The sequence below is a fragment of the Myxine glutinosa genome, chromosome 6 (genome assembly GCF_964187855.1).
Source record: "Myxine glutinosa chromosome 6, kmMyxGlut1.1, whole genome shotgun sequence".
Taxonomy (NCBI): Eukaryota; Metazoa; Chordata; class Myxini; order Myxiniformes; family Myxinidae; genus Myxine; species Myxine glutinosa.
In genome coordinates this window covers 84304975-84326598 of record NC_136266.1, presented here as the reverse complement: position 1 = coordinate 84326598, position 21624 = coordinate 84304975, and the positions used below count along the sequence as shown (strand labels likewise).

At 43.1% G+C, this 21624-nt stretch overlaps 1 protein-coding gene across 1 annotated transcript in view; it reads right to left on the bottom strand.

The window, feature by feature from the left end:
* The window catches only part of PPIE (peptidylprolyl isomerase E), a 50434-nt gene that overhangs the window by 6572 nt on the left and 22238 nt on the right, over positions 1 to 21624 (bottom strand). Inside the window, exons 4-9 of the mRNA XM_068120504.2 lie at positions 20010 to 20036; positions 19749 to 19830; positions 19411 to 19517; positions 13816 to 13939; positions 3867 to 4052; positions 2387 to 2529 (exon numbers count right to left, since the gene is read on the bottom strand). Coding sequence (XP_067976605.1) covers positions 2387 to 2529; positions 3867 to 4052; positions 13816 to 13939; positions 19411 to 19517; positions 19749 to 19830; positions 20010 to 20036 — 669 coding nt within the window. The remainder of the gene's footprint in view (positions 1 to 2386; positions 2530 to 3866; positions 4053 to 13815; positions 13940 to 19410; positions 19518 to 19748; positions 19831 to 20009; positions 20037 to 21624) is intronic.

The following is a 21624-nucleotide window of genomic DNA, read 5'->3' as shown; positions in this document are numbered from 1 at the left end:
GGGGAGGGGTAGGGTAAGATGAGGAAGAGGAGGAGGAGATAGGGAGAGCTGTTGATAGTGTGTCAGAGATTTCAGAAGAGATAGGAGAAAGGGAAGGATGAGGAGGACAAAAGGATTGATGGTGATTGGATGAGGCACAGTGTGGTGTTGTTTGAGGGGGGTGGGGGGAGCAGAGCGAGGAAGAAGGTTGGAGGAGATGGAGGTAAGAGTTGGAAGGGAGTGGAAGCGGGGAGGACGCTTTGAGGAGGAGGGATGAGAGGGGAGAATTGGAGAAAAAAGGAGGGTGGGGAGATTTGCAGGGGAGGTGCGAGGAGGGAGTTTAGATGGGGAGGTGCGAGGTGGAGTTTAGGAGGGGATGGGAAAGGGGGGAGATTTGAAAGGGATGGGTGAGAGGGGAGTTTAGGAGGGGGGGGGGGGTGAGTTTGGATTTTAGAAAGTGTTGGACGATGAATGGAAAACGAACATTTATTGCAAAATGAGTGTCTTGTGATTTTCAAGTCAGAGATCTGTTTTAAAACGTTGGAGGAGGGGTGGAATGCAGGTGAGTTTAGGGAATGTAGGAAGGAAGAACTCTAAGAGATTGAATTTTTTTTTGAAATGAAGAGATTTGGTGAGCAAATCGAAAACAACCTTTTAAAGAAGAAGAAGAAAAGTGTGTCATAATATACAACAGAATACAACACTTCAGGGGAAAGTTTAAACATTTTTAACTTTCTGACTTTTTACTTTCTTTCTGACTTTCTTTTCTTTTCTTTGACTTTCTGACATTTTAACTGAGTCCATCTCCACCGCCACCCACTCTATCCTGACAAACTGCATCACTGAAATAAAATCCTGGCTTCAAATCAACTTCCTCAAACTTAACTGTGATAAATCTGAAATAATCATCATTGGCCCAAAAACACTCACCAAGTCCACCCATAACTTTGCCCTCAACATCGACGGTTTCCCAGTATCCACCTCCCCTCACATCCGGAATCTTGGCATCATCTTTGACCAAACCCTCTCCTTCGACAAATACACTAAACAGATCACAAAGACAGCCTTCTTTCACCTGAAAAACATCGCCCGTCTCCGTCCATCCCTCTCCTCCGTGGCTGCAGAAACCCTCATCCACGCCTTCATCACTTCCCGTCTGGACTACTGCAATAGCCTCCTTTATGGTTCACCCTCAACAATCACCAATAAACTCCAATACATTCAGAACTCCGCTGCCCGTCTACTCACCCATTCCCGGACCCGTGACCACATCACCCCCGTCCTTTACAAGCTTCACTGGCTCCCCATCTCCCAGAGAATCCAGTACAAAATCCTCCTCTTGACCTACAAAGCCCTCCATAACCTGGCCCCATCCTACCTGGCTGACCTCCTCTCCAGACACACTCCCACCTGCAACCTCCGCTCTGCTGGTACCAACCTCCTGACCCCCCCCCCCCCCCATCCGGACCAAATTTAGATCCTGGGGGGACAGGGCCTTCTCCATCGCTGCTCCCACCCTCTGGAACTCGCTACCTCACACCATCAGAGACTCCTCCTCACTCACCACATTCAAAACATCACTCAAGACCCACCTGTTCAACACTGCATTCAACATTTAACCCACAGCATCTAACCCCTGACTATCTCCTCTCCTTCTCCCTCCTTTGTGCTTTGAATATTTCCCTATTGATTCTTCTTTTTTTGCAATTGTTTTTATGTTTTGCTATGCATTATGTTTTGCACTCTGTCAAAGCGTCTTTGGGCTTCCTGAAAAGCGCTATATAAAATAAATGCATTATTATTATTTTTAAACTAAACCATGAAAACTATCTGGGGAAATTCCCTAAATGAGGACATGAAGGATTCCTAAGGGGGATTAAGGATTCCAGCAAGGGTTCAGAAGCAGGAAAAGAAGAATAGGAGATTGACAGCCAGGAGAGCAGAGAGCGAAGGAACCGGGAGGTGTATAGCAAATGTGTTAGTACGTGAGGAGAGGCCTACTTTTTAAATTATTCGTTAATATGTTTTTTTGAAGGTTCGGTGAAAGTGGATCAGAGGAAGAAGGATAAAGTTGAAGAAGTATGGTGAGAACTAGAATTGAAAAGGTGTCGGCTAGAGAGGATTGAGTTATGAAGGAAGGAGAGAAAAAAAAGACAGGGGAAACACATGGTCGAAGAACGAACGAACACGGGGAGAGAAGGAAACTTTTTCTTTTTTTTTGAATTAAGTATCATGACCCATTTACAGAATTTTGGTCTCAGTGGATATATTTATTTGTTTCAAAATGAAATTAAGAAGAAAAAAAAACAGTAAATCATTTTTTAACTGCTTTAGTGGTGTGTACAGCTGAACATGCATCTGAAGATCAAAAGGAAAAGGATGCACCACAAAGCGAGGGGATAATCACCTCCATTTGTGTGACGACCTCCATGCCTTCGATGACTTCACCAAAAACCACATGCTTCCCATCAAGCCAGTCGGTCTTGTCACACGTGATGAAGAACTGAGAACCATTTGTGTTTGGGCCCGAGTTGGCCATGGACAAGACGCCTGCCATCAGCACAGACAAGTGCAACAAGATTGCTCAGGTTAGCAGAAAGAAAATCACGTGATGAAGTAGAAAGTGCAACGCCATAGAGCGTGATTGCAATGCAGTAGAATCTCATTGGAATGAAAAGATACATTAGGCGGACTGGACGTGTGTGCAAAGGAACACACTGCAAACTGTGTGCGATATATAATAGTGCTGCCATGCTGCTTACATTGCCAGATTCCTAAACGTACATATACTCCAGGAAGCAAGCAGCATGATGCCCAGCGTACGTGCCACGGCAGTGCCATCTCGGTACAGCGCAAACTAGAATGCACTCAATGGAGGTGTTGACTCATGCCATTGTTTTATTTTAGTGCAAAACCACCATAAAGACCCCGGATTGGATCACTATAGTCCTGTACTAATTATCGTTTTATTTTTTCCACTTGCGAGCTTAAAGTTGAACTCGCTGGATGCATTCAAAATATGAAGATCTGTGCCGAATTGGCGATTCTAACTGCCCTTGTTGTTTAGTTATTCTGCCATGAAGCAAAACAAAAACAAACACATGCATGGACTGGATCATCACATTACTCACGTGCTCGGCCTACGGTCACGGTGTGAGTAAAAATGAGCGCAACAAACAATGCAGCCCAAGCCTCCAATTAAAGGTTATTTTTCTCTGTGCAGGACTTACATTAAACCAGCATTGGCAAGATTGAACTACAACAAGAAATATTTTGGAAGTAATAAAAATGGATTAAAATCCAACATTTATGAAGTTATAGAACCTCTGAAATCAGCCAGCTAGACTGGATTCCAAAACACATCAACACACAGGAATCTGAACAGCAAGCTGTGAAACTCAGGCTCGTTCAAGTTGGCAGTTGGAAAAGACATATTTTGTTCAGACGTTGTTCTTTATCCCATTAATGTGCATGTACCAATTCCCTAAAAAACCTGACTTGTGACAGTGCGTCCCCCCCTCCTGCACACTATGGGGAAGAGGAAGAAGCTCCGGCCCACTCATTCTGGTTCATTTATTGAAAGCCTTATCATTTGCACGAAAAGTACATCAGATCGTGCTTTGCATTTTCAAGAGTCGAGTTCAAAATCTTTGCATCAAGTTGCAGTACATATTTCCTTTACATTAAATGATCAAAAACAAAATTGGTGCACAAATTTTCCACTGCCTTCTTTCCGGTCTCACACCCACTCCAATTCCCGTGATGGGTCAACCTGCCCCCCCCCCCACCCCTCTCCACCACTTTGTCATCCAACTCTCACCCCCACACCAACCACCTCTACACACAACCACCATTCCCTCACCCCACCCATACCCGGGCAAGCATACCTGGCCCAGTGTGTTTCAAAATGAAATTTTCATCTTCAAACTTCTTGCCATAAATCGACTTTCCACCGGTGCCATTGTGGTTTGTGAAATCTCCTCCCTGGCACATAAACTGTGGAATGATGCGATGGATGCTGCTTCCCTTGTAGCCAAAGCCTTTCTCATGCGTGCACAGACAACGAAAATTTTCTGGGTGGGTTGGGGGAATGTGGGAAAGAGGGGACGAATTAGTAATCAAAACCAGGATTGAGGAATTGCTCATTCATCAGTCACATTTTCTTATTTGTTCATGTTGACAAACATTTTAGAACATCAGAAAAGAATGAGCATCACCAACCAGAACGGTCAGATTCATACAAGGAAGCATTTGAATGGTGTAAGGCGGATCTTGCACAAATGTATTTGCAAATAAACCATAACTCATGGCAAAATTGTGTTATGTGTATGGGGAAAGGAGAGGAGGGATGGGTCTGGAGTTCGTTTAAGGCCTTAACACAATATGTTTGGCATAGTTTTAGTACATTTTGAACACTGCATCAAGGTGAATGGCCCTTTTAGGGTGAATGGGGCAAGTCAGGTTATCATAGCTAGAGTAAATTTGTTTCATCCTGAGTCCCCAGCATCTGATTGGGTAGAAGAGAAAGGTTCCAGGCATCCCCTGTATAGACGCGACCGGCCAGCGGCTCATGTAATGTGCAACGGTACGCAACACCCTCCTCCACACAATTGGGAAGAGGAAGCTCCAGCCCCCTCACATTGATCAGGTGAACAGAGTACCCTGCAGAATGGCAGCAAACAAGGCAACACCCCCATTGGCATGGCTGCCTGGCGGACATCAATTGGCTGGGTCTGTTGTTATGAGCCAATGCGGAACGCCATTTGGCAGGCGCCGGCCAGGAGTTGGGATCAATGCCTTGAGGGCAGATAAGGGAGGCGACCAAGGTGGGTGTACTGCGACCACAATTTCTATACTTCACTTGCCCGCCAATCGCTGACATGGAGGTACGACAAGCCCCAAAGCTGTCCCATCGTGACCTTTGACACGTTCAGCATCATTCTCGGACAAGATCCCCCCCTTAAATAATCTCGCCCAGTTCAGTGCAAGTGTGTGTCTGTGTGTCTGTGTCTGTGTGTGTGTGTGTGTGTGTGTGTGTGTGTGTGTGTGTGTGTGTGTGTGTGTGTGTATGTATGTAATCTACAGAATATTTGGCAGCAGTATTTATCAACTAATTGGCATAGCTGTAACACTGCCAGCCATTCCAGTGCCATAGCCCTGGTAGACACAATTAACCTCAACATCTTCCAGGGACTTAGCATTATTTGGTCTGCCCTCTCTGAGATTGACGACGAATACCCTTCGTGGTGGCCGGAGGCATACTGTTTTCGGGTTGTCCGTCTGTCCGTACAGTTGCTAAACCTCGTTTTTCTCAGCAACCATATGTCCGATTGAGACTAAACTTTCAGGGCAGGAGTGACACACATGCAGAATGTTTCTATGATAATTGTGATGTCATTGGTCTCGTGGTATGGCAGCCACCTATAATTAAACGCAAATAATTAAAATATATATTTCTCAGAAACCGCTGAATGGAAAAATTTGAAACTTGGCACATTCTCAAGTACTCCCAATGGGGAACAAAAGCATGATAATGATGACATCATCGGTGAAGTGGTATACCAACCAAAAATGTTTTAATCGAATTCCTTATCCTAAAAATATGAAATTGCATGCACATGATATATGACCCATTTGTATTGAAATATTAAATTTATGACATCATAGGTCACATGCCATATGGTCATAGCCATATTGGATTTAACCTAAAACCATTTTTTTAAATCTCCAAAACCACCAAATTGATTGACTCGAAACTTTGTGCGTCATTGACTCGGCATGGTGATTAAAAGATGATCATGAAAACATCATTGGTCACATGGTGTGGCAGTCATATTGGATTGAAGGAAAATATTAAATAATTATATCTCTGAAACTACTTACCCTATTGATGTGAAATCTTACAAATATAATCTAACAGCACTGTTGCATATAGTTTGAAAATGATGATGCCGTAGGTCACATGGCTTGGCAGCCATATTGGATATAAAAACGAATCATATCCGATCAACACAAAACTTCACAAACGTGATCCCATACCCATACATATACATATGCAGAGTGTACATTTTTTAAGGTCATATGTCATGTGGTATGTATGGCAGCCATGTTAGCCTGAAAGCCGATTTTAAAAAATTACCTTCTCTGAAACTGCTTCACCGATCGATGTGAAACCTGTTATGGCTGGTAAAAATGGGATACTTGAAAACAGCTGAATGGATTTAAATCAAACTAGTCTATTTTTAGGACAGTGACAGAGGGCATCTACCCATTGTGGGACTTTGTGGAGTCATATTGGTGACACAGTTGCATTGTTCTCGTTCTATGTCTACAATTCTGGCCTAATCCATTCCTTACCGAATCACATCCATCTCAGCAGGAGCTGTGATTGATGTACAGTCACGTGAAAAAGTAAGTACACCCTATGTAAAGTTTTGACTTTTTCAACATATTTCAACATACAGCTATTTGATCTTCATTTCAACAATATTGATAGATAAAGGTGATATAATATAACAAATATCATGAAACATTTACATTTTGTAGTCCATTGTATAATTTAAATAAACATAAATGCAAATTTCACAAGTGGAAAAAGTAAGTACACCCCTACATTTATCACGACTTCAAATACCTAAAATTACAATCAGGTGCACCAGCTCAGGTGCAAATGATTAGAACATCGTTAGAGAGGATCTTGGAGGAACCTGTCTTATTTAAACCTCAGACATTTAGTTTGGTTTGCTCTTTGTTGTTGAAGTGTGCGGCGTCACCATGCCTAGATCAAAAGAGCTCTCTGAGGCCTTCAGAAAGAAGGTTATAGATGCCTATGAGTCTGGGAAGGGGTTTAAAAAGATCTCCAAACAATTTGAAATCAATAATTCGACTGTCCAGAAGATCATCGACAAGTGGAAAAGATTCCAAACAACTGCCAACTTGTTCAGTCCAGGCCGCCCCAGCAGGTTCAGCCCGAGAGCAGACCGCAAGATGCTGAAAGAAGTCTCTAAGGACCCCAGAATGTCATCACGTGACCTACAGGTATCTCTTGCCACTGTTGATGTCAAAGTGAACGAGTCTACCATTAGAAAGCGGTTGCACAAATTTGATCTACATGGGAGGTGTGCCAGGAGGAAACCTTTGCTGTCCAGAAAGAACATCAGGGCAAGACTAAAGTTTGCCAGTGAACACCTCGGCAAAGACCAGCACTTCTGGAACAATGTGCTCTGGACAGATAAGTCAAAGGTAGAGCTATTTGGCCACAGTACCAGAAGACATGTTTGGCGAAAACCAAAGACAGCATTTGACCACAAGAACCTGATACCAACTGGAAAGCATGGTGGTGGAAATATTATGGTTTGGGGCAGCTTTGCTGCATCAGGGCCTGGGCAGCTCACCATCATAGAATCCACTATGAATTCTTCATTGTACCAGAGGGTGCTTGAGGATAATGTGAGGCCATCTGTCGGAAAGTTGAAGCTCAACCGAAGGTGGACCTTGCAACATGACAATGACCCTAAACATACCAGTAAATCCACCAAGGCATGGCTGAAAAGAAAGAAATTGAGGGTTCTGGAATGGCCAAGTCAAAGCCCGGATCTAAATCCCATTGAGATGTTGTGGGGGTATTTTAAACGAGCTGTGCATGCAAGAAACCCCTCAAACATCGCACAGCTGAAAGAATTCTGCATGGAGGAGTGGGCAAAAATTTCTCCCAGTCGATGTCAGAGACTGGTAGACAGTTATAAGAAACGCCTACTTGAGGTTGTTTCTGCCAAAGGGGGCAATACCACCCAGTGGAGCCAAGGGTGTACTTACTTTTTCCACATGCGAAATTTGCATTTATGTTTATTTAAATTTTACAATGGACTACAAAATGTAAATGTTTCATGATATTTGTTATATTATATCACCTTCATCTATCAATATTGTTGAAATGAAGATCAAATAGCTGTATGTTGAAATATGTTGAAAAAGTCAAAACTTTACATGGGGTGTACTTACTTTTTCACGTGACTGTAGAAGAGTGCCACTAATCTTTCTTGTGCCAGTGCAAATGGCCCTTCCCATTCCACGTCTAGACCTGCATTAACTTTCATCACGTGCACTAGGCTTCACCATTGTATTTTCCTTCCTCATCTTCTTTCTACAAATGCTTTTTCTTCAGTCATGACATTTTGTATCGTTACCAAAACGGTTTATTTGAGTATTAATGCAACAGACAACACATTACTGAAAGGTTTGAGAAAGTGAGTGGAGGCAAAAAGTGAGGAAATAGTTGGAGGGTGTGAATATATATGGCCCTGCCATAATACTTGAGGCACCCTTAATGATCCGACAGGATGATGCAGTGCAAGTGCTATTACTTCTGAACTACATTGTCGGAGTTTGATTCTTGATCCAACTATGAGACTGTCAAACTGGTGTTTCGCATAAAAGCAGGGCATTGCATCTGAGTGCGTACTCCCTCTGCTAATCTGGGGACCTGGCTGCCTGTATCAATTGCTACTGGTGGATGGTAAATGTCACACAGTCTGTCGATAAGAATATGCATTGTCAACGACACCCGGAACAAATTGCAAATTCCTACCCTGATGAGGTTTGGTACTGCTAGGAATACAATGACAAACCACCCCAGCATAACCCTAGACCATGACATTTGGTCGGCAGTACAGACATTCTGTCAGATAGATGGATCTGAAGAATAACTTCAGCTTATTGACTGCCTGATTCAATTGCCATTATATGGGATCATCATTCATCATTTGGAAACGATCAATCATCGATGTAGCTAGGTGGCTAACACAAAAAACGTTCACATTGTGACACAAGCATGAAACTTGGCATTGATGTTCTTACGTAAAAAAAAAACCACCGTTTAGAGGCCATTTTTTCTTACGTAGATACTCTTAAATAGATATTTATCTTCATTAAGTAAAATGAAATTTTTTACTACCTCTTATAGATAATATGTAGTTCTGTGATTTTTTGTATTGATACTCGGACATCCTAAATTCAATATTAAACTTTGTGGCACATTTTTGCAATTTTGGCAGACATTTTTGAAAACAAAAAGAGGTTAACAAGGGTAGAAAAGATCATGGCTCTGGATTGGGGATGATCTGAGATGGTGGTGAGTGGCTGTCTTGAAGATCTGGAGGGAAGAATGAGATCGAAGAGAACATGGACGTTGGTTCCACAGGTGGGGGAAAAAAGAGAGGAACAAATGAGTGGAAATGAGCCATGATCATGGATTAAGGTAGTTACAGAAAGCGGGAGGGTTGAGCGTGGACCGTGTGTGCACTGCATAAAACTAGTGGGAGGGGGAGATAAAGCACAGAAAGAGCTGAGGCTGCAAGACCAGAAAGGATGCAATAGACGAATGAGAGACCACGGACTTGTCTGCAATGGGGAAGTGATAGGCCCATAGACTCAGCTTCATCGTGCTGGACATTCCAATGATCTTGAAGGCCTTGGTTTAAATGGCATCACGCTGAGCAAGATGCGAGGCAGGGGAGCCAGCCCAGAGAGGAGAGGAATACTCCATCAAGCTACAGATGAAAGCCTTGTAGCTGGATAGGAATTCAGGTTTGCCAAGGAAGGACTTTGAACGACGGAGGATGCACAGTCAGCAACTGGCTTTGGAGGCCAAATTTGAAATGAGGTTTGCCCAAGAAAGATCATGGCTGAGAGTGAGACCCAGCAGTCCGTTGAGTGCCACATGTTGGATACAAGAGTAGAGGAAGTCAATAAGCCACATGTGACATTGGCCTTGGATGCCATAGGCAGAGAGTTTGGAGAATAAGGCACGAAGCCAGACTATAAAAAGCATGAGAGATGGCTCTGATTTCATGTCTGACATTAAGGGCCTCCGTCCATTGTTGGGTGAGTATAAGCAGCATGCCCAAGGTGGAGTGACCAAGTGATTCAGGTATGAAACCAATTTGCTGATCTGAGATGAGGTTGATGGAGAAAAGGAAGGATCTGGTTGTGATGGCGGAAAGTGTGATGTAGGAAAGTGCGATGCAGGAAAGTGGGAGATACATGAATGGAACTGGCTAACATTTATATATTTCATGAGGTTTTCATGTGGAGTAAAAAGTCGACCACTGTATCAAAGTTATCAGCTAAGGTTCCTGCAATCTGGTGGTAACTGCCATTTATTAGAATGCAGTGTCTATTGTTGATAGGCAACACTACATCCATCGTAAGCAATTGTTCTTCACAAACTGTTCAATGAAGTGTTTTTTCCCATACCCCTGATGCAAGGAAGTGAGTGTTGTGTTACTAACACATTACAACAACAGGCATTTTAAGGCCATTTTCCCCACGAGAGCAGTTACTAACACATTATTAAATGCTATTGGCTGGCAGGGTAGCTTAGAGATATGTGCATTCGTCTTTGAGCTGTCTGGCTTGGGTTTGAATCTCGTCCCTGCTACAAAATGTCTCGCTGATGTTTCACATGTAGGGAGATGCACCAATAGACTTGGCTTGGAATCAAAGTTCATACATATGTGTACATATACATCTTGTCATGTCTGAGGCTCGCAAATGTGGTATGTCTGCACCGGGATATTTTGTCCCACGAATGGCTGAATGGTGTCTTGCTACTGCGTTCAATCAAATATCTCTAACTTTACCGTTCCCCAAAGTCGCCGAAAATAACCAAATTTGGCAGCGTATCACACAAAAAGCAAACAGTCGTGGCCAAAAATATTGGCATCCACGAACCTTTTTCAAATAATGCTCCATTTCTTCCAGAAAATTGTTGAAATTAAAAAAATGTTTCAGTATCCACATTTGTATTTCTTTGGTTTGCAGTGGAACAAAACAAAAAAAGCTGAAAAAAATTACCAGATCTTAGCTTATTCCACACAGAAATCCTAAATGAAGTTGTTAGAAATAATTAGATTTCAAGTAGGTGATTCGCCTTTACTTTGGAATGACCTGGTCATTGCTGTGCCTGCAATATATAAATCTCTGGTGCCTGCAATATAAAAATCACTCATTCAACCAGTTTGAATGGAGAAAAGGAGTCATTCTACTGTTTTGTGTCACTGTGTGTACTGCAGTGAGCATGGAGAAAAGAAAGAAAACCAGAGAATTGCCTGAGGAGGTCAGACACAAGATTGTAGCTAAGCATGGACAATCTCAAGGCTACAAAAGTCCATCTCCAGAGACCTTGATGTTCCTGTGTCCACTGTACACAATGTTATAAGGAAGTTTAAGGCCCATGACACTGTAGCCAACCTCCCTGGACGTAGCCGCAAGAGAAGACTTGATCGAAGATTGCAGCGAATGATTGTTTGAATGGTGGAGAAAGCATCTCGATAAACTGCCAAACAGATTCAAGCTGACCTTCAGACACAAGGTATGACAGTTTCAACTCGCACCATCCGTTGCCATCTCAATGAAAGGGGGTTCTATGGAGGACCCCCCACTGCTGAGAGAGAGACATAAGAAAGCCCGACTGGAATTTGCCAAAACACACCTGAACAAGGCAAAATCCTTCTGGGAGAATGTCCTGTGGACAGATGAGACCAAATTAGAGCTTTTTGGTAAAGCACATCATCTCTATGTTTACAGAAAACAAAATGAAGCCTTCAAAGAAAAAAACACATTCCCTACAGTCAAACATGGAAGAGGTTCAGTGATGTTTTCAGGTTGCTGTGCTGCCTCTGGCACTTGGTACCTTGAATGTGTGCATGGCATCATGAAATCAGGAGATTACCACAGGCATTTTGGAGCGCAATGTTCAACCCCAGTGTAAGAAAGCTGGGTCTCCGTCGAAGGTCACGGGTCTTGCAGCAGGACAATGACCCCAAACACACTTCAAAAAGTACCCATGAATGGTTCAAGACAAAATGCTGGACTGTTCTGAAGTGGCCAGCAATGAGTCCAGATCTAAATCCCATTGAACACCTGTGGGCAGATCTGAAAACAGCAGTTGAGAGAAGGTACCCTACAAATCTGGGAGAAGTGGAGCAGTTTGCACAAGAAGAGTGGGCCAAACTGCCAGTAGAGAGGTGTAGGAAGCTCATTCATGGCTATAGGAAGCTCTTGACTGCAGTTATTTTGTCCAAAGGTTGTGCTACCAAATATTAAGTCTCGGGTGTGAATAATTTTGTCAATGCCATTTCTTTTTATTTTCTGATTTAAAAGGATCTATTGAGTTCTGAATCAAAAACAAAGGTTCTGTAATATTAACAGTGAAATAAAGAATTGTGGAGACCAAATCCTGTTGTAAATTTCAACGTATTTTTAGAGAAAATGGTGTTGTTTAAAAAAAGTGCAAGGGTGTCAATATTTTTGTTCACGTCTGCATGACGTTTTCTTACCTTTTAGGGTTTATTTATAATGAACATGGGGAGAAAAGTGGACAGGACATGCAATTCAGAACAAACCATGCGAATCAACAGACCCAAAAAGGGACAAGGGAATATGCAACATTTGTACAGTGTTTAATTAAGAACAATTCCTCACCTAAAGCATCACAGTAAATTGAATCACTACAACGATGGTAATATGCAGGCGAGGGCTTCATTTTTTATGTGATAAGTTGTGTGTATGGTTATGATGCACCCCGTTATGGATGCAGGAGTGAAACAAAGATTGTAAGGCAGTGTCCATGTTTTCAGAGAGCCGTCCTCCCTGAGTAGTGATTCAGTTTTCCATGATCGAAACAGAGTGGGAGATGAAGAAAGCCAGTGATGAAGGGAGTCAGCAATGAATGTAGCCAAAGACGAGGAGCGCCAAAGATGAAGCCATAGAGGAAACGTGGAGGAGAGTGATCTTTGTCCCAAGGTTTCATTCTAACTCTGTACGTGCATGTGATACCCAGCTCTTGTGAATCTCTGTACTCTTACACAGACCGTCACATGACCCACCCTCCGTACTCCGAGACCACTTTTTCCAGCAGCGGACCCTGTCATAGGTTGCCTGCTGCTCGTGGTAGGTCCCATTCTCCGGGCCATCCCACCAACTGCACCCATATGAAAATAAAGTCTAAAACTCTTCCGGGGCTCCACAGCACACTATGCCACCATGACTTGTATACACCGGCCAGACAGATCGTGGCAGTCCTTTTGAAGCATGAAGCACTTTCCCATCCTCCGTGTGGATGTGTTTTGGCACTGAGGACAAGGGCAAGCAGGTCAACTCGTTCATCTCTCCTCTCACCATGCTCAGAGCGGGAAAGATGGTGTCGTGTGTTTCATTTATTTATTTCTTTATCCCATTTTTGTCAAACCACGGGATTGCTTGGCATTTATTATTTGCGAAGTTCCACATCAAAGGCGTTATTTTAAATGCCTGAAGATAATCATGTATTACTTTCTTTCCAAATGTCCCAATTAGCAAGCACCTTAACAGTGCCAGTAAGATGGAAAACACAGAATTGGTAATGAAGAATTAAACTCTTCATCCTCCCTGTTACACATATACATCACACACAGACACGCATGTTCCCTTTGAAAAACTAACAAATGGCATGAAAGCACGACCAGGATTGAAACCCTGTGTACAATGTGCTGTTAGACGGTTTGTGTAATGCTGGTGAATAGGTGTTAGGATGAAATTTGAGATAGCGTTGTGTGCAAGTTCAATGGCCATCCGTTCTGTACACCACAAGTTATATTTATTGTGACTGGGATCCAACCTTCCCTATTTTTGCATGTCTTTTTTAAATTTCCTCAACACAAACTCAACAATTTCATTTCATTTATTTTGCTTCATCAAAGGCATCGCATTAAAATTTCCTACCGACTAGATTTTTTCCTAATCCGTTATTGAACAAACAGTTTTTTTTGTAAGCATGTGCTACATTAAGGGAGGTACCTGCGGTCATAGGTACCACGTCTGCTCGAAGTAGGATTCGCAGGCGGCCCGCCAGCTTGTTACCAACTTTCACATCCATGTACACCTGAGGATTTCCACGGCTGCGTTTTGCTGGGGGTTGGCCCTGTGGTGCGGTGCATACATGTTAGACAGAGTGATAAAATAGTCAGTGCCAGAAATAATGTTTAAAAAATGGCGAAAAAGATCAGGCCCAGCAAGTTGAGAAATATGAACAATGCCAAGGAACACAATCTCCAACTACTAACTACAGATAGCCCACTGCATGCTAATACAACAACCATGGTATAATTTGAGGTGCGTGTGCAGTGTGCACGTGCATGTTTGCGTTCGATGCACTCTTGAAGTACTGGAGGGAATAAGTAGAAAACTTCTGGTTGTACTCGGGATGTGCACAGGAGGATTTCGAGTCATAAAATAAAATAAAAATTCAGTCGTGAGGTTCAGGGTGGGGAGAGGACCCCAATTCTCTAACTGTAAATATGTGTGGCATAGCACCCACCATAGGTTAGCCCAGGAGAGGCCGAGAAGTTCAAGGGACTGAACATGTTTCATTGGCTGACCAAGGAAATAAAGAGGAAGATTTGTTTGAAGATCCTGCTGAAAAAGCAGGGTGAGACTGAGATTTGCAAGTTTATTTAAGTTTATTCGAATTCACATTTAAATTTATTCTAATTCATATTTAAATTCAGCAAAAGAAGTTCCAATGCTTCAAAACGGATCCATAATGACTGTTGAGGCCCCCTGAGCTGCCTGTATCATGTGGTTCGGTACTGAAGTTATGCCTCTGAGGCCTACATGGTTCTGCCATGACCGACCTTCAGATAGTTTCAGTGCTGGCGATTTGCACCCTCTCTCCCCTGCCAGCATGGACTGCGTGCCCCTGTTCGTGAATGTGGTGGTCTCAGTGATGTCCGGGTTTGTGAACTTCCGCTCCTGCAGTGGCCAGGAGGTTTCTGGCGGTGGGTTTGATCGGCAGAGTTTTGAGCAAGGATTGTGATGGAAGAATGCCTGAAGACTTTGGAGTCGTGAGTGTGGCCATAGTGTCTTCTGGAGTGAGTGGTGAGTGGCTGTGCATTTTGCCCTCGTGCCCCTGCTCTCCTTGGACTGCTGGTTAGATGGAAACTCTTCTGGATTTTTTAAATATAGAGTCAAGACTTGTGTAAGAGCTAGCACATTACACACGAAAACATGCATGGACCCATAAAACATACAATAAATAAAGGAAGTGGAAGACAAGAGGGGGAGAGAGAGGAAAACATACAAGCACAACAACAGGAGAGAACAGGGACGTCGGTAGATCTGTGGAAGGGTGAGGTCCGGTGGGGGGGGGGGGGGCGGTGAGGAGCGGGGGAGGAAAGGGGTACACGGTATAAAGCAAATGAATATTACCAGGAATTTCAGGAAAGAAGTTGAAGAGTGAAGGACGTGGATTTGAGATGTTTTAATGGGGGTAGAAAAGATCAAGGTTTTGGATGGGGGGACATAAGAGATGGTGGTGAACAGCTGTTTTAAAGAGCTGGAGGGAGGAGAGGGATTTAAGAGAGTGTGGGAGTTTGTTCCAGAGGTGGGAGAAAAGAGGAATGAAAGAGTGAAGGTGAGCAGAGAGTCTTGATTTTGGCAGTTTCACCAGAAGAGGTTTACTGGCAGATCTTGTGCGTCCTGCAGGAATATTTGGGGGACAGAGCACAGAGAGAGCAGGGGGAGCTAGGCCGGAGAGGAGTCAGTAGAAGACAGAAAGCCCAACAAAAAAATATTTTATATGGACTTTGCTCTTGGCTGCACTTCTGGCTCTGTGATGCATGCTTCTCCTTGGGTTTGCAGATGACATTTGGGCCTGCCTTGGCGTCGCAGACTGGCAGTCCCTTCCTGCTATGGCTGCTTTCCCTCTGCTCATGACTTGATCTCCTCATCATCGGGCCCACCACCGTGCACGTTCCTGTGCCTTTCTGCCCTCTCTGCCCTCTGATTGTTTTGTGTGTGGACATTGGTGTTCTCTCTCCACCCTCATATTATTGTATTGATCCATATTTTTCATGTTATACAGGCCTGCATATGCACTTGTACTTTTTTTTAAAAAATAAGTGGTACTTTTAAATTCATTTGATTTATTTGTCCATGTTTTTACAGTCATTGCAATTTTTTTCATTATCTTGATTTTCATTGTACGTATATTATAAATCATTCACAATTCAGCTTCTGTCTGTGATGAATTGATGATAAAACCATGAATTGATTTGAATTGAATTGCAAGGATTGAAAGGCATGTTCCATTTATCAGACCAGCATTTAATCAATTCCAGATCAGCATTCAGCAGAAAGTGACAACAGCTGCTGTCTGCCCGTCAGGAAAAACAAAACAAAAAAAAACTCACGGCACGACTAACACTCAAGCTATGCCCCTTGATTCTGACACTGTTCATTCTGCTAAAAAAAAATATTCTGCACTTATTGTGTCGATGCCCTTCAATACCTCTTTCAAATCCCCTCAAAAGTCACCTACTTTATCATGTCAACTTGCTGTCTCCTTCGGCCATTCCTCATAACTTTGTCTAGCTAACTCGGGAATCAACAGAGTCTCTCTATGCTGAACTCTCTCAATGGCAGCTGTATGTCATTCCTTAGATGCCGTGAATAAAGTTGTACACTATGCTAGACGAGGTCTCACCAAATTCCTGTAGTGTTAACACTACCCGTTTTGATCGATTTATAATTTATCCCCTTACGAATACAACCTAAAACCCTATTAGCTTCACCAAAAGCCTGCCTGGCACTGTGCTGTCTCCTTACCTAACCCCTCTCCCCTCCCTCCCTCGTATATATATATATATATATATATATATATCTATATATATAAAGTAGAGTTGGCCTCTGTGTCTGTATCCTGATCTATGTATGATCTCTAAGATCTCGAGAACCCGTGGACGGATTTGCGAGCGGAAAGTACTGTTCGACTCGGGATGGTCCCAGGAATGTCACGGAGACATAAACATTTATAATCACTTGCTAGCGAATAAATAATAACGCATAAATACCTTTCAGCAGCGCGTAAAATAATCTTTCGTTTCAAGTCACTCTCACAAATAGCTTTCCGGAAATGACGGGTCGAAGTGGTCGAGCTGTTAGCATGACGCCTTATCTTTTCAGAGTCCGGGGTTCGAATCACCCCTCTGACATTTATTTTTCGCTTTTATCACGTCCTTTCCCGCACAATTTTTGGGACAGATCCCGTTGAGTGTTTTATTAAAGTTATTGTTTTGTCATTTTCTTATTGTTTTCATGTTTATTTGGCTTGAAACAAAAAAATTATGCCGCCGTTAGGCGTTATGACATCCGATCATAATGCAGCTAATTAGCTTCTAAAAACCAAGAGTCTGCCGTCTATCTATATATATAAAGTAGAGTTGGCCTCTGTGTCTGTATCCTGATCTATGTATGATCTCTAAGATCTCGAGAACCCGTGGACGGATTTGCGAGCGGAAAGTACTGTTCGACTCGGGATGGTCCCAGGAATGTCACGGAGACATAAACATTTAAAAAATTTCGGGTTTTAAAATTAGCGTATTATTAGCACTAGCAGAAGAGAGAGGGATTCGAAGGGAGGGAGCGCAGCGCTTCTAGCGCTTCTGACTACAGCACACCTTAAAATTAAAAAAACTTCGGGTCTACAATCTCTAAGATCTCGAGAACCCGTGGACGGATTTGCGAGCGGAAAGTACTGTTCGACTCGGGATGGTCCCAGGAATGTCACGGAGACATAAACATTTATAATCACTTGCTAGCGAATAAATAATAACGCATAAATACCTTTCAGCAGCGCGTAAAATAATCTTTCGTTTCAAGTCACTCTCACAAATAGCTTTCCGGAAATGACGGGTCGAAGTGGTCGAGCTGTTAGCATGACGCCTTATCTTTTCAGAGTCCGGGGTTCGAATCACCCCTCTGACATTTATTTTTCGCTTTTATCACGTCCTTTCCCGCACAATTTTTGGGACAGATCCCGTTGAGTGTTTTATTAAAGTTATTGTTTTGTCATTTTCTTATTGTTTTCATGTTTATTTGGCTTGAAACAAAAAAATTATGCCGCCGTTAGGCGTTATGACATCCGATCATAATGCAGCTAATTAGCTTCTAAAAACCAAGAGTCTGCCGTCTATCTATATATATAAAGTAGAGTTGGTCCTGATCTATGTATCTATGATCTCTAAGATCTCGAGAACCCGTGGACGGATTTGCGAGCGGAAAGTACTGTTCGACTCGGGATGGTCCCAGGAATGTCACGGAGACATAAACATTTAAAAAATTTCGGGTTTTAAAATTAGCGTATTATTAGCACTAGCAGAAGAGAGAGGGATTCGAAGGGAGGGAGCGCAGCGCTTCTAGCGCTTCTGACTACAGCACACCTTAAAATTAAAAAAAGTTCGGGTTTTAAAATTAGTGTGTTACGCGTAATTAGCGCTAGCAGAAGAGGGAGGGAATCTAAGGGAGGGAGCGCAGTGCTCCCTCCAGCGCTTCTGTTAGCGTAATTAGCGTATTTCGGAACGTTAATTTTTCAACTTCATTATTCGGAATCAGTACGTCCCAGAGAACCTTCGTAACGTTAATTTTTCAACTTCATCCGATTGACATGGGACCAACGGCATGTGACAAAGAGTGAAACATACAGGCTACATTTATTTGACGACAATGAGTTCCGACTTCCGACCTCGGTGGGATGACAGGCTGAGTCAACCCCCCTGGTGTGAAGGGGGAGGAGGAGGGGAGGGGGAGGAGGAGGGGAGGGGGAAGAGAAGGGGAGGGGAACGAGGGGGAAGGGGATGGGAGGGGGGGAGGGGGAGGGGGAAGGGGGAGGGGGAGGGGGAAGGGGGAGGGAAGGGGGGGAGGGGGGAAAGGGGGGGGAGGGGGAGGGGAGGGGCCCTTCTTCCCCTGGGCACCCCCGCACCCTTCCCTCCCCCCTTCCCCTCCCCCCCCTCCCCCCCTTCCCCCTCATTCCCCTCCCCTCCTCTTCCCCCTCCCCTCCTCCCCCGCTTCCCCCTCCCCCCTCCCCCCCCCCGCTTCCCCCTCCCCCCTCCCCCCCCGTTCCCCTCCCCTCCTCTTCCCCCTCCCCTCCTCCTCCCACTCCCGTGCAAAGCCGGGTACCTCTGCTAGTATATATATATATATATATATATATATATATACGTGTGTGTGTGTGTGTGTGTGTATATATATATATATATATGTATGTATATATATATATATATATATATATATATATATATATATATATATATATATATATATATATATATATCAACCCCCAAATCCTTCCTGTGTAACATGCTCCATGACTTCCCATTGCATAATTTAATGATCATGGTGTTACTTTCGATAACAGTTCAATCACATATTAAGTAAGACGATAAATTTTGTTTATCCACTTTCTACAACAAATGAAAGGCACATCTGACATCAAATATTTCCCATGGATACAGGAAATGTAATCACCAATATCATCATATACACAAAATAATCATTTCCTATTTTGAAATTTAAATGAAAGGAAAATAAGCAAAACAAGATTAAAGTGGAACTTGCTTCTTCTGTCGCTTCATCTTTGTTGCCAGTCGTCTCTGTCTGCCCTTCAGCTTGATTCTCTGTTGTCTTTCCAGCAAACTCCTTTAACCAGTTATCATCAGACCAGACTAGCGTTTGAAGGAAGAATAAGGGAGAGGAAGGGGTGGGGAGGGAGGGGGAGAAAGAGAGTAAATTAAACAAATTGGCTGAAATAAATGTTAAGAGGTAAACATTTAGGACACGGAAAACCATTTTGCATAATGGCCTCCATTCCTGGTAAATTGTGTTGACAATGGAAGTAACATCCAAGTAACAATAATGTCAACAATTTCCATCCCACGTGACAGTCCACCACGTACCTGGCCGCATTGAGCCTTCTTTAATCTTGAGTGGCTTTGCAAGGTTGACACGAATCGTTCGCCCAAACAGCTCGGACTCATTCTATGGATCAGAAACATGATCAAGAACCTTTGCCTTCGAGTCAGATGCTGTTTAGAAAACTTTGATATTCTTTATTATGATTAACATGTACACGCATGTCAGCAAAAGTCCTTCCTTGGTAGAATTTTGGTTTTCATTTCAAAAACAACACATGCAATCTTGACAATGAGAAACCGTACCATGTTATCAATTGCTGCTGCAGCATCCTGCAAAAGAAACAAAGAAGAAATAAATTAACCCTACTTTTCGCTTTGCGTGCGTGGGGTAAAATTGCTGTGGAAGAGCTTGAAGAAAATGGGAACATTTTATACATGACGAGTACATGGGTACTCGGCATTGCCGGTGTTGTTCTAATCCTGTTGGCATTTTGAAATACAGTCACGTGAAAAAGTAAGTACACCCCATGTAAAGTTTTGACTTTTTCAACATATTTCAACACACAGCTATTTGATCTTCATTTCAACAACATTGATAGATAAAGGTGATATAACATAACAAATATCATGAAACATTTACATTTTGTGGTCCATTGTATAATTTAAATGAACATAAATGCAAATTTCACATGTGGAAAAAGTAAGTACACCCCTACATTTATCACTACTTCAAATACCTAAAATTAGAATCAAGTGCACTAGTTAAGGTGCAAATGATTAGAACATCGTTAGAGAGGATCTTGGAGAAACCTGTCTTATTTAAACCTCAGACATTTCGTTTGGTTTGCTCTTTGTTGTTGAAGTGTGCGGCTTCACCATGCCTCGATCAAAAGAGCTCTCTGAGGCCTTCAGAAAGAAGGTTATAGATGCCTATGAGTCTGGGAAGGGATTTAAAAAGATCTCCAAACAATTTGAAATCAATCATTCTACTGTCCGGAAGATCATCTACAAGTGGAGAAGATTCCAAACAACTGCCAACTTGTTCAGGCCAGGCCGCCCCAGCAAGTTCAGCCCGAGAGCAGACCGCAAGATGCTGAAAGAAGTCTCTAAGAACCCCAGAATGTCATAATGGGACCTACAGGTAGCTCTTGCCACTGCTGATGTCAAAATGCACAAGTTTACCATAAGAAAGTGGCTGCACAAATTTTATCTACATGGGAGGTGTGCCAGGAGGAAACCTTTGCTGTCCAGAAAGAACATCAGGGCAAGGCTAAAGTTTGCCAATGAACACCGCGGCAAAGACCAGCACTTCTGGAACAATGTGCTCTGGACAGATGAGTCAAAGGTAGAGCTATTGGGCCACAGTACCAGAAGACATGTTTGGCAAAAACCAAAGACAGCATTTGACCACAATAACCTGATACCAACTGTAAAGCATGGTGGTGGAAATATTATGGTTTGGGGCAGCTTTGCTGCATCAGGTCCTGGGCAGCTCACCATCACCTAATACACTATGAATTCTTCATTGTACCAGAGGGTGCTTGAGGATAATGTGAGGCCATCTGTCAGAAAGTTGAAGCTCAACTGAAGGTGGACCTTGCAACATTACAATGAGCCTAAACATACTAGTAAATCCACCAAGGAATGGCTGAAAAGAAAGAAATTGAGGGTTCTGGAATGGCCAAGTCAAAGCCCGGATCTAAATTCCATCGAGATGTTGTGGGGGGATTTGAAATGAGCTGGGCATGAAAGAAACCCCTCAAACATCAACAACAACAACAACAACATGCATTTTAAGGCCATGTTCCCTGCTAGAGCGGGGGTTAGCCTTGCGGTCCCCATGACAATCTTCTCCATTTTGCCCTATTTTCTGCATCTCTCCTTGTTAACCCCCTTGCCCGCATTTCTTCTTCCACCA